This window comes from Coloeus monedula (assembly GCF_965178545.1).
Source record: "Coloeus monedula genome assembly, chromosome: 1".
Lineage (NCBI taxonomy): Eukaryota > Metazoa > Chordata > Aves > Passeriformes > Corvidae > Coloeus > Coloeus monedula.
The window spans coordinates 43470803-43489225 of NC_138781.1; the positions used below are offsets into that span (position 1 = coordinate 43470803).

The window sequence follows — 18423 nt, forward strand, 5'->3', positions numbered from 1 at the left end:
TCGTTGTTTAAGAATCATTTTAAGTTTGAGATAAATATCCATATGCGGCTCTGAAAGCCAAGAGTCTTCCCACCGTTCCTCCATAGTTTAGATATGGAATAGCAAAACAGAACCAAGAAGAGGAATCCAAAGTTTCCAGGGTTTACTCACACAAATCAGTCGCTTAGGGATCAGGGATCGTTCTGCTCACAAATCTCCACCATTATGTTGCAGTGGGGATACTGCAACATGCATATACCAAACCAGGAGTCCCGTGGAAAGGAAATATATATGGACAGACAGATTCTTGCTAGCTGTTTCAGAGATGTTTATTTCTCCAGCCGCATGGCCGGGGCTCTGCCCAGGAACTGTTCCAGTCACGGACCGAGGGTCCTTCTGCCCGCGCAGGGAACACAAACCAACCCATGGGAACAAGGCTGAGCAGGGGCAGGGAAACCCCGTGTCTGTGCCCTCAGGGCCCCTCTGCCAGGGCTACATGGCAGGGGAGGGACCCCAACAGGTAGCCAAAAACTAAGTCCTGAAAGAATTACAGGGATTTTATCCCTCCCTCCTCCCTCTTCAAAGAAGGAGGTTAGGAGACTGCTGGGGCTACTGGGATATTGCAGACTATGGATTAAAGGATATACACAAGCAGTAAAATTTTTATATGAAAAATTAACAGTAGGAGACAATATACAATGGACCAAAAACTGAAGTTGAAACTGGCCTCAGTACCATCCCTGAGCTTTCCCTCACTAGAAAAGCCCTTTTATTTATATGTGAATGCAGAGAATGGAGTAGCTCATGGTGTTTTAGTCCAGGAATGGGGAGGGGTGAGAAGACCAATAGCTTATTTATCCAAGTATTGGACCCAGTAAGCCGTGGCTGGCCAGTATGCATTCGAGCCATAGCAGCTACTGCTATTTTGGTGGAGGAGAGCCGTAAGCTCACCTTTGGAAGTAAACTGATTGTATACACACCCCATGTGGTTCAAAATGTCCTAAATCAAAGAGCTGAAAAATGGTTAACAGACTCCAGGATATTAAAATATGAAGAAATTCTGATTGACAGTAATGATTTAACCATAGAAATGAGCAAAAGCCTTAATCCGGCCCAATTCCTGTATGGGGAACCAAAAGATGACCTGGCACATGATTGCTTGGAAATTATTCAATACCAAACAAAAGTTCGGGAAGATCTAGAAGAACAAGCCCTCTTGGAAGGGGAAAGAATATATGTTGATGGTTCATCCAGATGCTTGCAAGGAAAAAGAATGTCAGGATATGCCTTAGTTGATGGGATAAATATGCAGACCATCGAAAAAGGAAAGCTACCTTCAAATTGGTCAGCGCAATCTTGTGAATTATACGCTCTAAAGAGAGCACTGGAGCATTTAGCACACAAAAAGGGGACCATCTATACTGATTCAAAGTATGCCTTTGGGAAGATCTGGGAAGAAAGGGGTTTACTAAATTCAAAAGGGAAGGAACTGATACATTAAGGCCTTGTTTCAGAAGTTTTGGAGGCATTAAAGCTGCCTGAAGAAATAGCCGTAGTGCATATCAAAGGACACCAAAAAGGGATGACCCCAGAAATAAGAGGGAATAATCTGGCAGATCAAGAAGCCAAAGATGCAGCAGAAAATGGGACTAAACGAATTACATTAATCTTGACCCCAGAGAGGGAAGAATTGGAAATCCCTAAATTTAGTGAAGAAGAAGAAAAGGAATTATCTAAGATAGGGGGAGAACAAGATCAATCTGGAAAATGGAAATGATGGGAGACAGTTACTTAATAAGCCACTCACTAGGAGAATATTAGAAGATATGCATCAAAAAACTCATTGGGGCACTCAGGCTTTGTGTGATCATTTTTTAAGAAATTATGAGTGTATTGGAATCTTTGGGGTAGCAAAACAAGTAACTGAGAACTGTATAACTTGCCAAAAAGTAAATAGGAAAATAATGAGAAAAACAACAGTAGGAGGCTGTGAGTTAGCTCTGCGACCATTCCAAAGTATCCAAGCATATTTTACTGAATTTCCCCAAGTACAGAGATGGAAGTTCCTATTGGTAATAGTGGACCATTTAACGCATTGGGTAGAAGCAGTTCCTGCCACTAGAGCTACAGCTAATGTAGTATGCAAAACCCTTCTGGAACACATTATTCCCAGATATGGAATGGTTAATAAAATAGACCCAGATAGAGGAACACATTTTACATCCAAAGTCTTACAACAAATAAGTCAAGCCTTAGGAATAAAATGGGAATTACATACCCCCGGCACCCACAAAGTTCAGGCCGGATAGAAAGAATGAACCAGACTTTAAAAAGAACTTTGACAAAATTAATGATTGAAACTCAAATGTCGTGGATAAAGTGCTTACCTTTGGCTCTGTTGAGAGTCCAAACACAGCCCAGGTCAGACCTGGGAGTATCATCTTATGAGATGATGTTCGGATTACCCTTCCTTACCACTCAACATGAAACAGCCACTTATGAAGTAGGGGAAGTAAGTGTCAGAAAATATGTCACCACAATTGCCAGAACACTTGAAAATTTGCAGATGAAAGGAATGATCCCTCAAACCACAACCTTGGAGTTCAAAATTTATACTATCCATCCAGGGGAATGGGTACAAATGAAAACATGGAAAGAACAATCTTTGACTCCACAATGGGAGGGTCCTTTTCAGGCACTGCTAACAACTGAGGCTGCAGTCTAGACCAAGGAATGAGGGTGGATCCACACCAGCAGAATCAAAGGACCTGTAAAAGAACCTGAAGAATGGACTGTAATATCCAAACCAGGTGATACCAAATTGACTCTTAAACGGAGACCAGGTGGCAATGAACTGGAACAATCTAAATAATCCAAAGGATGGGCAAAGAATCACACCTAACTGAGAAGTAAAGCCAAGTGCCCCCTAGACAAATTCTAAGACATCTTGGGAAGGAATATTCCCACTTCAAACAGGAGGGTTGGGGACTGTATCAAACAGGGGATTCTCATGTTCTGATTCCAGCCTGTGACTTGTATTTAGAAGGGGGAGAATCACAACTTCCATCAGTGCCACATCATATACCCTGTTTGAATCATTCTAACACAGGGCATGCCAGTTAGGTCAAATATAAGTATTTAATCTGTGGGAAAATTGGCATTTCACACCATTGATGTCCTAGTTGTAAGGAGTGTCAAGCACAGAATTGACCCTCTATCCAGGCAGAATTACAAGTAACAGAAGTAATAACTTTGTTCTGCAGATGGGAATTACTAGTGCCTGTTGAATGGGAAATACCTGAGATACAGTGGGATACTACAGTTAAGAAGTGCCAGAAGAGATTTACCTAAAAGCTACAAAAAGGGAAGTGACAAGGAAATAGAGGGCAAGACTGGGTTGGCCACTGTACTCGCCACCGAGAAGATCCAATACACCTGCTATGGGTTGCAACCTCATAGGCAAGGGAGGTGGGAGTATAAGCCTTGCTGGACCTCTATTATTCCTTCTTTTGTCACTTATCCTGGTCCCTTTCGGGACACCGGCAAGACCGTGTTACAAATGCTACCGAAAGCTCTACATGGAAAGACACCGGGGCTTCTTTCTTATTACTCATACCCATATCAGCAGTCACTGTTATGACTCGTACAAATTAGGTATTTGCATGCATAAAGGGGAAAAATATTGGATTACAGAAAATTTAGGAACAAGTGGAAACAGACTAGGAAGTAGTTGTCCAAAAGGAGAAAAATGGATTTGCTTCACAGCTGCCACCAGGAGAACAGTCCAAGATTTGGTAAAAGAACAAGTAGTAAGAAAATATACAAAGCCAGCACAGCAACCTCGCCCTATACTAACCTCACGTCAAGACCTATATGCAAAGCTTAAACAACAATTAAAAGAGGAAAAACATACCCCAAGGTTGGGAAAGAGCCTGTTTGTGGAACTGGGGGAGAGGATAGGTAAGGAACTTAACATAACCAACTGTTGGGTCTGTGGAGGGGCTTTAATGACAGAAGAAGGAGGGGCTTTAATGACAGAAGAATGGCCACGGAAAGGTAGCAGCATAGGCCCGGTAGAACTCTTTAAATGGAACCGGACAAATATAAGAGGGGGGAACCAACCTGAAGGGTGGATTTTAAGTTCAACAGTGATAGGGGAAGAATGCCTCTGGTGAACTGGGAAAAATTTTCTTAATGAAGTAGGAAACACTCCCTGTAAAAGGTATAAAGTAAGTAATAAAACGTCAACATGGTGGGTCCCAGAAAAACCAACTTGGTATTGGGCTCAGAAAAAAACAAAGGACTGTGTATATGATAATGAAATTGGACTCTTTCAATATAATGACACAGGGAAAAATCCCTATTTTGAAATCCCAGAAATATCCAAATTTTGGGAAAATATAAATCAACAAGAAGACAATTATTGGAAAGCACTGGATGGCTTATTTTGGATATGTGGGAGAAGGGCATACCCGAGATTCCCTTCACATTGGAAAGGGAGTTGTACCCTAGGAATCATTCAACCAGGGTTTTTCCTTTTGCCACAACCAGAGGGAGATAAATTAGGAATACCTGTCTATGAAGACTTCAAAAGAAATAAAAGAGATTTGATTGGAGGATTTCAAAAATGGAAAGATGAGGAATGGCCCCCTGAACGAATATTAGAAACATATGGGCCAGCTACCTGGGCACAAGATGGAAGCTGGGGATATTGAACCCCAATTTACATGCTGAATCGTATCATCAGACTCCAAACTCTTGTAGAGATCATAACCAATGAAACAGCTGGGGCTATGGAATTAACAGTCAGTCAGCAACGCCAAACCAAAGCTGCAATATATCAAAATAAACTGGCTTTAGACTATTTATTGGCTGAAGAAGGGGGTGTATGTGAGAAGTTTAATACATCAGATTGTTGTTTAAAAATCTATGACAATGGAGATGCCGTTCTAGATATCGCCAACAATATCAGAAAAATACCAGTCCAAAAGTGAGAATCAATAATGACTGCTAACTGGTAAGATGGCATATTAGAGAAAGAATGGTAGAAGAAGCTAGGTTTCTTCCTCTTATGTGCTACAGCTGGTCTAATATTTCTCCCTTGCTTGATCCCCTGTTTTATTTGGCTAATCACCAGCGTAGTTCAAGGCATGCAAGTTGTGGCAATGCCTACTGACCCAAAGTTGGCTATGTCTGGAACAGCACAAAAAATTATTGTATTAAAAAGACAAAGTCATATAAAAGACCCTCTCGAAGAAGCCAAATTGATCTGTGAAAAGAACAAACGGGCATTAGAAGCCAAGAAAAAAAGAATTATTGCTCAAGCCAAATGATTTATAAAATAGAAAAAGGGGGAATTGTTATAAACATATCTCGTAATATTGGCTTCTCGCAAGTATAAAGGTAGAGATTATATAATGTTAGAAATGCTTTTGCCGTGTGGATGTAGTTTTCTTTCTTTTTAGCAAGAATGTTATCAAGTGTGAGCAAGTAAGATAACCTCCAAGTGAACAGAGGATGAGGCCAGAGAAGCTGCTAATCAACACTTTGTCCAGGGAACAAAGGGGCCCAAAGGCTGCTCCGCCCGGAGAACTGGTGGCCAGGAGAGTCCGAGAGCCGCTATCACCGCTCTGCCTGGAGAGACGAAGAGGCCCAAAGCTGCAATCAGCCCTGACTGTCTGGGGAATTAAGAGGCCCACACTACTATCAACTCCCACCTGGTGAAGCCAAGCCCAAGAATCAAAAGAAATAAAACCACAAGGCAGAAGAATACGCATGCTCTAAAAAGGCAGAACCAAGGAGGGGCCATGCAGAACAGCTCTTGGAAAAGTTTGAATATGCATAAAGAACAGACAGTAAAAATGGTATAAAAAAGGACTATCCCTGAGCATCAGGTGTGCTCTTGGCAGAGCGCCAAGGCACCCGGCCGTTACCCCTTTGCTTTATTTTATGTGTCTCTTATTGTCTTTATATTAAATTTTTTTAATTCTCACAGGAGAGTGAACCTCGTTTTTCACACTACTTTCACTCTGTTGAGGCAATACAGAGTCAGAACAGGAGTTACTCTAGTCCTTTCTTCCTCTGACTGGAGTATACTTGATGCCTGTTGAAAGAGTACAAGAATAGGATAAAGTCAAAGTAATGTTTTGTCTCAGCTTCCTGTGAGTTGAACTCACGTTATTGCCTCTGATACTACTTGCTGGGTTTCTTTTCAGTTAGTTAGTCTAATTGTTGCTTTAGCACATTTTGATTTTGGCATTCAAAATATTTTGAGGGAATGTTTAAATTTGTTGTATAACATTCCATTAAAATAAAAAGCCCGAAAAAAACCCCAACCTCCATGCTGTTTCTTGGTGCATTTTTTCACCCTTTCTCCCCTGCTTATATGATTAAATTATGATCCTATCACTCACATCTTTTATTTTGCCCATAAATTTGTGTTCTTTACTATCTCTTTCTACCAACATTTTGTTTGTCATACATTCTCTTTTCAATCTCACATTGTTTGCTTTGACATGGAGTGACTGGAATGATGTGCAGTATTAGAGTTGTCTTATTAATTTTGTATCCTTATGCATTGTTTTCTTCTGTTTCATAATGATTCCTAACGCTCTATTTGCATTTTTTACCACTGCTTAGCATTGACTGAAGTTCTGAGTACTCTCCAGAATGACTCAGCTTTTCTGAGAAAGGATAGATGGTTTAGCATCTGCCATTATGTACCTAATGTGGTGTTTTTTCCCCTGTGATTTAACAGCATTTAATTTCACAGGCTGTTTACTATATACCCAGGAGAGATCCTTGCACAACTTTCTGTAGTAGGCTTTCACAAACCAGAGTATTTGTATCACTGGCTGTGGAAAATTGCCAGGCTTGCCGTGGAGAATTGTTGAGGCTGGTTGAGCCAACGTGAGATGAGGCACTTGCTTGTCTTGCACCTGGCTAGAGCAAGGCTTAACGACTCAATATGTGGGGTGAAGCACAGGCCCCACAGCCCACATGTTGTCTCAGTGAAGCACAGAAGAGCACTGACACCTCTGTACAGGGGTGTTGATTCTGGGATGTGAATTCCCCTCACCCAGGTGTAACAGGCCTTGATAGAAGTATGAATCTGGTTGTTTGAGGAGACAATGATATATGGTTTTAACATGCTGGTGGGAGTAGACTAGCAGGCAGAGGTCAGACAGCCTTTCCTGCTGCTTTGACTTTTTGGGGGGTGGAAGCAATGCTGAAGTGTCAAGGTTCTATTCTGCCTTTGATTCATCTGTAAGTCCTATAGCTCAGCTTGACCAAAGGTAAGCAAATCCCTCATTATCCTTCCTTTATGTGTGAAAAAATATACCCATCAATATCAAAATGAGAAGGGGGCTGCCCCCCCCACCTATGACAGCAACATTTGACCAATTATATTTGACTATAGTCCCACCCCCATTTACCCAAAAATATAACACTGACATTTGGAATCCTCCATGCAGAGGATGACAATATGACCCCAGTTCACAGACAAGTTGATGGGCTTGCTCCTCTCTCCTCCCCAAACCAGGTAGGTGTTTTTTGCTAAGATTTGTGATTCTGACTGTGTCAGAGCATATCCCGGTGAAACCAAGCTAATTAACAGTGAAGTTAAGCTTAATGAAAAGCTGAATTTGTTACTTTAGCTTGAATTGTTAATTTAGTTTAATTAATCGCTAGCTAGCCTTGATATATTTATCACTAATACAGTAAGTGCATTTATCAATGGCTATTCCAAATCCTTTTTTCTCTTGCTTCAATAGACCAGACCAGTAATGAATCTATGATTGTGAAAGTTCTTATTGAACATGACTAGACTTATAGGGCCAAATTGCTTACAATCAGAAATTCAGCCTAGCCGCACCCAGCCCCTCTGATCTCTAAGGACTAGCTGAAATGCAAGGGGGATTATTTTCTCCCAAATTTCATACTCTAATGCAGCACTGGCTCTTCTCCTTATTATTTCTTGCCATTTTAAGGTTTTTTCTGAGTTTCTGCAGTAGGTGACCACTTCGTTCAGAAGCAGAAGTTGGATATGCTGTTTCATGTTTCACAGTGGCCTCGCCCTACACCATTTTAAGAACCAGGATCCCATATATTTTACCAATGGTTACTTTTTCCTCTACTTGTTAAAGAAGAGCTCTGTGTGGGAAACTTTAAGTACTGTATTGAACTGTCTTCCAGATTTCTACTCTCTTATGAGTGACATAAGAGACTACCCTTTCCCTAGTGCTCTCCTTTTACAAGTTGCTTTTCAAACCTTCTACATGAGATGCTGTTCATATTTTGACACTATTGCTTAGCCAGGACAGTGTTCTCTCATTGCTTCCATGGACTGTGCTGTTTCATGTCTAGTCAGACTATAGGTAATCTCTTGCTATTTTTAGTTCCAAGTACAGCAAGAATATGGTAATTATCACTACTGTAAAATAAATAAAACTAATCACTGTATTGGCCCCCTCCCCCTTCATGTCATTTGTATTATTTTAGTCACTGAAGTACGTTGAATAATCTCTTAATTCTACATTAAAAATTTGTAGGTTTGTGTTTTCTAGTTTGATTCAGTACAGTAACTATCAGGTTAATTTCTTTTAGACATGTGATGGTTAGTATTTTAAAGACTTTGGGAGATCTGGGACTTAGAGGCATGGAGCGAAGTGACAAGCTAAGGAAGGTAAAGCAGCTCTCTAAGGAATGGCTGCTGTTTGTTCAGAACATCACTGAATATCAATATCTGTTTCATCAATAACTTGTTGAACCTGTATACACAAGTGTAAGATGGATTCTCCAATAATTTAGGCAAATGTTGCCTATATTTTTCAGCTATGTAGGAGCAACTCCTTATATCTATATTTATGGGCCTGGTTTGCTTGGCTGTTCCAGAGCAAACCTGTTTATATTCTCTAGTGCATAAAATGTTTCCTTAAACAGACTAAATAATCTTGGCTTATTTTTGTGCAAAGTACCACAAATTTGTTATTACATGGGCTATCTAAGTATTGTATTTTCAGGCCTGAATCCCTTCTTATTGATTATATTAAACTCTTTTTGCAACAAAATTTAATTTTCCTTGATTAAAGGCTTCTGATTATGAACCCAGACCTCTGATTGCTGTGTGGTACTTTTATGAAAATAAGAAGGCAGGGAAAGCACAGGAGAAAATAAAGGCTTTAGGTTTGTATATAGTATTTTAATTTTTAATATGCTGGAAATCCTTTCTATTCATAGGGCTTGGATTTATGAAACTATTTCAAAAAAGGAATCAATTATATTTTACCACTAGGTGTCCATCTATGGTTAGATTGAAGCTAGAATTTTTTGCATGGTTAAAGGAACAGAAATTGAAAAAATACATTTTTAGTTTGGCTCTGGTTTAGCTACAAGTGCGTGTGTTGAAGTTGCTTGAGTTAATTTTGGTTTTGAAGTTTTCTTGACTCTGTCACAGAGATTTAGATTTGGTTTTTGCAGTCAAACATCCAGTCTGGTCTGAAATTTTGGGTCCCCCTACCCCCAAGCACTAGAGAAATAGTGGTATGAAATATAAAATCATGTTACTATAGATTCTGTAGATTTTTTTTTTTAGTAAGTAACACAGTTTCAGCAGAGATTATTGCAGTCCTCTAAAATTCTTAGTTAGTTTATTGCGAAAAGGAATAAAATTTTCTAAATCCAAGTGTTCCTCCTCACACTTTTAAAACACTGGTTCTCAGCTTTTTAGGCTGTACTTTGTGGCATCTGTTTAGAAACAATAGTCATGGTGACAGGGACTGTGATCCTTACTATGGAAAGAGGGAACAAAAGAGAGAAATATATCTTTATAACAATATATCAAAATATTTAGCATAGCCCTAGTTAATTTTCTCAGTTTCAAGGACAGAAAAGTTATATAATAGATGCTCAAGTGTGTCTCTGTCATCTGTTGAAAAACATTTCTGTAAAGAAAACCTTATTCTCTATAGGATACCAAATTTTTTACCAGAAGCAACCCCTAAAGGGTTAGTATTGGCTGATTTTTAATTTCCTTTTGAAGAAAAATTAAAATTCAGACTCTATGGATTGGGTGAGAAGGGCCTTTTTTAAAAGTGTTCCTTTGGTGCTATTTATTTTCTCATTTCTGATGAAGGCATTTTAATTAGCATGAATGATGTTATTTGCAAGAAACTTGAATTTAATCAACCAAGTCCTTTACTGAAACAGCCTGTTATGCTGTCAAATCTGTACTCCCAGGTAATAAAAAATTTAAAACTCCAGACACATTCCTCGTTGTGATGGGTTGGCTTCAGCTGGCAGCCAAGCTCTCACACTTCTACCTCCACATCAGGGCAGGGCTGGGGGAGGAACAGAGAAAACAGAAGAACAGGAGTGAGAAGACTCATGAATCAAAATAAAGTCAAGGAAATCATTCACCAGTCACTGTTTACAAACAGACTCCAGCTGGGGAATTTAAATTAATTTATTGTCCATTAACATAAACATTTAGTTAGTGATTTGGGCACTGGGAAACAAAGATAACAAGCATTTCAACACTTTGTGAAAACATTTATTTTCCCCCTTTTCCAGGCTTCACTTCAGACACCTCTCCTCCCCTCTTGTTACTGGTACAAGTTAAGAGAGGGTGATGTATGATGCAGGAGTTAGGGGTCAGTATGTAGCAGTTTCTCTTTGCTGCTCCTTGTTTCTTTATTCTTCTGCTGCATTTACTTGTGTGCTTTGCTCAGGTGTGGGTTCTCCACTGATTGTAGTCCCTTTGGGGTTGTACCTCCTCCAGCATGGAGTGCCTCCTACTGTGACCCTGTTGCTCTTTTGATACCATACACTGGTCGTCTCAGTTTTTTTGCCCTTTCTTAACATTATTTTCAGAGAGGTTTGACAAACTTTGGCTGGCTCAGCTTTAGGCTGTGGTGGGTCCATTGCTGGGTCAGCTGTGTTTGACACAGAGCAGCCCCAAACCTCTTTTCACTGAGGCCACTTCTGCAACCCCACCACCACTACCAAAACCCTGTTCTTTATACCCAGTGTACTCATAAAGGGATCAGCTTGAAGAGAAATAAGAGATCATTACAAATAAGGATTTTTCCTCCTCAGATTTGTTAACAGGCAACTCAGTAAAATTAAGGCAGTCAGTTGGACTGGATTAGTTATTGCTTGATATGTAAGGCACAACTGAAAACCTGTTGGAGGGTAACAAGACCCATATGGAGGATACATGGATTTCAAGTTCCCTTTCTAGGGTTACCCTCTTCTATTTGCAGAGGGTGTACCCTGGAGTGCAGTTTATGAGCTGAACTAAAGCCACAGCTGCAGAAGGAAACAATCCCTGCTGCCTCAGCTGATATTGCTGAAGCTGGCAGGGAAGACCCTTGTTGAAGACCCTTGTTGGTGATCAAGGGGACATAGGTCAGAAACCGCTGATACCTCCTGCGGGTTGTCCTTCATGTACAGGTGGTATGTTTTTGTGGCTGCTGTTCTCATGAAGGTTTGGGTATTAGGAGTGTTGCCTTCTCCTGTTGGAAGGAGGTTCGTGTAAGAATGTATTTTTGCCATTTTGCCAGTAAAACTAAGGTTCCAAACTTGATGTATATCAGCTGCACTGTGCCAAGTACTGTGTGAAAGCAATTCTAGATAGTGAGATCAGTGAGAAGGTAAAACTGCTTTGTGCATTTTGTCTTTTAGAGGGTAATGTACACGGGGCAACTGTTCATTGAGTTTGCACTTGACCTTCCCAAACAGGAATTTTGATTACATATTGCACTCTTAATTGAGACTGTGTCTTTCAGGTGCTTGATTGGTCACTCTTGACTACCTTTTTCATGCCCTCCCCCAGCCCCCCCAAATCTCACACTGTACTCAGGTTCTGATCGCTCTCTCTGATTTGTTAGCAAGTTTAGCATTTCTAATAAATATAGATCTAAATGGGTTAAATTTCAACTTTTGTCTAAGTATGGAAATGGAATGGGGAAAGTTTGAAGAACATTCACATCAGTTGGACTTGATTAGAAAGGTCAGCTCAGTGGACTGTGGGGAGGCTGAGTTTTTTGGCAAATCCTTGGGATCGCAGTAATGGTTTCCGTGGATTATAAGTAAGATGGTTTGATACAGGACTGGGTAGTTTATCCTCCTGCCAATACCACTAATAAAATTGGTCTGTAAACATTCTGATTATTTTGCTTGATGTGCTTACTCTAATTAAAAACTAAAATATTGTTTTAATTTAAGTAACGCTTCTCCATTAAAGTACATTCTTGCAGGATTTCATCAAATAACCACACTCTTTATAACTGTCTTCCAGGATGAGCAAGATATTGGATGCTTGAAGAACCTTTTCCTTCACGAATGAACTTCATTCCTGTACTAATGACATCTGACTGAATTTTGGAGATAGCTTTGTGGTAAAAATATTTTCATGTCCTTAAGCTATAAAATCTAGGTGAAAAGAACAAATGTTTATGAAGGAATGTGGAAATGTATATGAAAGAATGAGGAAAAACTGCTCAGAAGAATTGTAATGGGAGGATGGAGTGCAATTGCTCCAAGAGTGTTTACACCCACCTTGGTAATTGTCACTTTTCTGAGAAAGTTTTTCCTCATGAATTGACACAGAGAACTAATCTGATAGCATTTGAAGTAGATACCAAGTGTTCAGCTTTCCCTATCTTTCCCTGTGTGCATAAATACACTTGTGCTCAGCCAAGCCAGTTTTTACTACAGATTTTTTCCATTTTTAAGTCAAATGACATGATTTCATCAATCATCAAATTACATGATTTGTTTTTGTTTTTGAAGGAGGCCAGACACATTATTGTAAGCAGTAAGTAGGCAGGCAGCAGACAGATTCCCCGATGTGTGCTAAAATAATGCCATTTATATTGCATAGGAATGCAGCAGGAAAAAAAGATGACATTGAAGTCCTGAGCACACCAATGTGTATGTAATAGTGGACCTCATTCAGTTATTGCAGATCCTAAATTTTTACTTTACCCTTGAAAATTTCACTAGGATTAAGTTGTTCATGAGCATAAGTGTTTGTACAGCTGGAACAAGAGAAATTATAGGTACACTACATTTGAATCCCTTAACCTAACCATAACTCTCCAGCTATTTATAAAAAAAAAGCATGCAAAAAAAATCTAGTCCGTTTTTCAAATGAAAAACCAACTATTATTTTTTTCTCCTGCAAGTAACCAAAGTCTCCCTTTAGTCCTGTGGGATGGGACCATTATGCAGTATTTAATGGTGTGACAAAATAACACTGAATAAAGTCTAGTATGTAGTAGGTTTTGTAATCTGCATTGTTACAGCATGTCTGCTCTGAGTTACCAAAATAAAATGGCCAAGTACAATCAGAAGGAATTAAGAACAGAAAACCATGACCTGGAAATGTCACTTCTGATCTGGCTGTCATATCCTACAACCTTTCCACATGGTAGTAGTGGCTTTGCATGTGATGGTCTCATTTTCATTATGTTTTTACTTATACATTGAATGTCTTAAAGTTAAAAGGAAATAAGGCATTTGATTTTCAAAGAAATTGTGTCTGCCTCAGACAAGTAAACAGAATGATGATATGAAAATGTCCCTCAGAACTAAGACAATTCCTGTGCTTTGTTTATTTTTAAAGTACTGCAGGCAAGGAAGTTGGCAGTGAACATGGTCTGGAAAACAGAACTTGGACCTCCAACAGTATTGGTGAATGAACATTTCTTTGACTGTTTTGCTGCCTAAAAACAAAGAAGCAGTTTAGAACTGGAACTGGAGCAGCCTGGAAGTTACAACTGTTTTGGGCAAAAATCCCCAGTGTTTCTTGCAGGAAATAGTTTTTCTGCTGTGTTTTACAAGTGACATGTGCATATGCTTTTTTTAAAGTGGATCCTGTCATTAGAGCTGAACTTCAGGCTCTCTGCAACAATCTTTAACTTGAGTTCTAAGAGGAATCCTTGTGTTCTATATGATGATAAATTTTTCAGATCCTTGGTTTATCAAAATTTTTTCAAATAATTTTTCCACCCTCCCTGGAAGTCTGTGTGAGAGAAGAGTAAAAGGTCACAGCAGAAATGTAGTAATGCTCTAGGATCAGAGAGCTGGGAGCTAAAAGGTGGATTTTTAATGCCTTATGATTTATTTACTATCAATTCATTGGCTCTTTGTGTTTATCTCAAGTCTTAGCAATCCCAATACCCTGCTGCAAAGCTTTCCACAACTTAAGCACCCAGTGCTTGAGCCTCCATTTTGCTTGCTGTGAATCTGCCAGCATCTAGCTTCAGTTGATATCCCGTCCTTTTGTTTAAGAGCCATTGTCTCCAACTTGTTCATGGCTTTATAAACACCCATCATATCTTTACTTAGCCATCTATTTTTTTCCACTAGTCTGGGTAGTCACTTTATACTTAGATGTCTTTCCATACCTTTTATTTATCTTCTTTAGCCTGCTTTGTACTTGGATGAATCTGCAGAATTATTGCTGATTTCTGAAATCACTATTACTTTACTTCAGTGGGGACATGGGAATTAGATCATATGAGGGAAAAAAGTGCAGGAAAAGAAACACATGGGCTTGAAGGATCTGAGTTGTCCAGTCAAATGCAAACATTGCTTCTTCTTTATGTGTCTCATGTGACACCCTGCAATAAAGTTACGCTCAAAATCTTCAAAATCAAACATTATGGCACAAGAACAGAAGTAAAAACCAAAGAAAATTAATGTTTAGGTGAGAGTAATATGTGTTATGAAGCAATAAAGGGAAATCAAGAAAAATAGTAAAGTTGTGCAACTGTGCGTGTTTTATTAACCTGATCTCATCTTTATGTAGCAGTCAAGTGGAAAGTATTCCAGTTTATAATAGATCTCAATAAACCCTCTATTCTTATGAACATAGCAAAGTTCACTTTGCCAGATGTTCTAATTTCCTTTCTTTTGTATGAAAACTGGTGATTGCCAGAGGAGGAAAGCATATTTCCGTAGAAGATGGGTGTGTCTTTGAGGATTTTCTTTATGCGTCGTCTAGTTGAAATTCCAGTAATTGTTGCTAAATATCAAAATTGCCACAGCAAGGTTTGATTTCAGCGATGACCTGTGTCAAAAGCCAGGAGTGTAGAGTTCATGCAGATGCATGAAAAACATGTAAAGTTTATACTATTTCTTTTCAGTGTTAAAGCTTTTGAGGTTTTACTTTTCGCATTTCCTGGTTTGAAATACTCAGACTTTTCAGTATCTGTAGTAAGAAACAAAATTAATCAGTTGGGAGTAGAGCCTATTTAGAGCTCACTGTGTGTTCTTCTAGACAGTGCATGCGTATTCAGATCAAGACCCTGAAGACATGATGAAGATTTAAGCCACTGGAGTAAAAAATTAATGATGCAAGGGTGGCATGCTGGGACAGTGGAATTTTTACCATAAGCCTGAGTTTGATCCCTTTAAAAATAATCACACAAAAAATGTATTGTGCTCAAAAACTGCTCTCAGCTACAATGAGGTAAGCCTGCCTATTTCTTTCCCTCCATCTCCCCAGTTTGCTTCCATCTATGAAGTACCTTAATGTTCCCAGCAATGCGAAAATGAAACCAAAACAGGTTCCCAAGAGACCTAGCTTTGCTATTCATAATAAGAAAATAAATTATATAGTAGTTTTCTTTCGACCTGGAGAATTATATTGTGCTCTGAGTTTATTAAGGAATAAAGACTGATCTTGCGTTAAATTCTGAAAAGGTATAGTGATGCAGTGATTGGTTAGACTGGAATGGGTTTAGTCCTCAGTTTTGACTGAGCATTTTTGTTACAGCGGGGATTACTGTAACATGCATATATCAAACCAGGAGTCCTGTGGAAAAGAAATATCTATGGACGGATTCTTGCTAGCTGTTTCAGAGATGTTTATTTCTCCAGCCGCATGGCCGGGGCTCTGCCCAGGAACTGTTACAGTCACGGGACCCAAGGGTCCTTCTGCCCGCGCAGGGAACACAAACCAACCCATGGGAACGAGGCTGAGCAGGGGCAGGGAAACCCCGTGTCTGTGCCCTCAGGGCCCCTCTCCCAGGGCTCCATGGCAGGGGAGGGACCCCAACACATTTTAATAGTTTTTCTTCATAAGAAAATCTCAACTTTATTAAGACATGGTATTATTTCACTTCTTGCTGGCTTCTGCAATGCAGGTGTAAAGCTCCTTGAAAGGATATTCATGTGATGGCTCCAGGCTTCTTAACGTAAGAGACTGTCTGACTTTTTTTTTTTTTTTTTTTTTTTATTGCTTGAAACAGGTGGCTACCTAAGGCATCAACCTCTTGGCATGATAGCCTGTCTGTGTTAGGAAGGGTAGGAATCAATTTTTCCAGCAGCTGCTGCTGCTCCTCTGACCCGGCTCCTTAGCTTCACTAACCCCTGCCTAGTTTCTTGTTCTTTTATTCTCCACATCCATTCCATCCTTTTATTTAAAACTGTCATCCTTGACATGGGATGCCAACCTGTGTACAAACAGACATAGGTACCCTTGTTGCTTCCAAGGAGGCTGAGGGTGGACAACCTGGTGTGCCACGACCTTCCAATAGAGCGACAGGAGCCTTGTATAGCAGTTCCCCAGAGGTAGCCTTCATTGGCCAGCAGTCCCCGTGAAGGGGTGGCCAGGGACAAGGCTCCCTGCATCAGGGCTAGGGGGCAGAGGTTATATGGGGTAGGCAGGGGGTGGGGTAGAAACCAGCTAGCCAACGGGGTACTGGGTATTACCACATAGAAACAAGGCATGCTGCAGGTGGTTCACTTTCTCACCAAGACCCAGCGGAAGGTTGCTTATCTCTGGGGAAGATCGTCTTGCCCTCAGGCCTCTCTTCTCCAAGAGAGAGCAGAGGGCTCCTGTGCCACGGGTTCCCAGCCTTCTACATGCCCTGTAACAAGCAGCATTTTGTATTAGCTTTATTTGGCAGGATAAATGAATCTGGTGTTACCAACTAATGGGGTTAGATCGTCCCACAGCAATGCCAGCTAGCCAGTTTTCTACATGTAGATACTTGTATTCCTCAGTGTTGTCTGTTTTCTTTGACAGCATGTGTTCGCTTCTGGAACTACCATGGAGCCATGAGATGTCACTGCAGGGTTGTAAACTGAGCCAAAGATATTTGTAAGAAGTTTAAAAAGTCAGGTTTTTAAAATGTGTTTTTATGAAGAATTCTCACCTTCCTAGGGTGTGAGGATTTTTTATCTGTACAGGGTTAAATACACTACCTGTGTACTGTCATCATGTGAATGTGCTACAGGATCAGGATGATCCAGAAACTTTTTCAGGTATTCTGAAAGTAGGTTTAGTCTGACTGTTGGATCAGGCAAACATTCGGCAGTGTCCATCTCATATTCTGACCAATGGGATCCCTAACCCCCAAATTCAGGAGAGACTAGCAAAACATTACAGTATTTGATGCCTGAAATCAGTTTTTCAATAAAAGGTACAACAAAATAGAATTAAAGCCACTACATCCCTGAAAGCATCCCAAACAGTGCAATTGCCCCATTACTTGGTGTGATGCAGTCCATAGTGTGTAGAGTGCCTTGTAATTGGAGCAGGGATAGATTTGCAGGAATCATCACTCATGTGATCTCTGTTCCAGCATTAGCCTTGCTTATGGTGGCATTATTAGCTCATACTTCTTTTAGCTTTTACACCTTTCTCAGTTACTGTATTCAGAAAGGATGGACTTTCCTACTAAATTTCTCTTTCACTGGAAATAAAGCAAAAGATCTCTCTTGTATCTTGAAGCAGTGTGACCTGCAGAGTCACTCTTGCAATAGCTGGTCATTGCCAGTGCTGGACAGTCTAAAGTTCAATAGCTTTCCCTTTTCCTTCTAAGGGAAGAGGGAGAGGTTGGAATGAAAGAGGTTGGAGATGAAAGCCCCATCTGTACACCAGATCCTTATCTACTCTAACCTGTGCTATTGAAGTTGTTGGTATTTTGCTATTTGTATCCCAAGGGATATGTTGAATAGGAAATAAATTGGAAAAAAAAGCAAAGTTGCTGCCTGTCTTTTCTGAGACAGCTGATTGCTATAAAACAGAACAAAAAGCGTGGGGGTTTTGAGACTGTATGATACATAGAAGATGTTTCCTGGGGAAACAAAAAAAAAAAAGGATGACACAGCTGTAGGTTAAAGCAAATTGAAGATAAAATGAAATACTGAAGAGAAGAAGTCAGGGTGCAGGGGGGGAATCAGGAAAGCCAAGGCTCACCTGGGGCTGAACCTGGCTAGAGAAATAAAAAATAACAAACAGGTTTTCTTCAGGTACTTAGGACAACAAAGGAAGAGAAAAAAACTGTACCCTCCCTGATCGGTGGGAAACGGGGGACCTGTCTGCGACTGACATGTACAAGACTGAGATACTCAACAACAATTTTTTGCTTTGGTCTTCACCAGCAAGTGCTCCAGTCATGTTGCCCAGTTCAGAATCCAAAGGCA

The 18423-nt window shown here is 40.1% G+C and overlaps 1 protein-coding gene across 1 annotated transcript in view; it reads left to right on the forward strand.

The window, feature by feature from the left end:
• Positions 1-802: 802 nt before the first annotated feature.
• The window catches only part of COL6A6 (collagen type VI alpha 6 chain), a gene marked incomplete at both ends in the record, with an annotated part of 66786 nt that continues 49165 nt past the window's right edge, over positions 803-18423 (forward strand). Inside the window, one exon of the mRNA XM_082303011.1 lies at positions 803-1323. Within this exon, the coding sequence (XP_082159137.1) occupies positions 803-1323 (521 nt within the window). The remainder of the gene's footprint in view (positions 1324-18423) is intronic.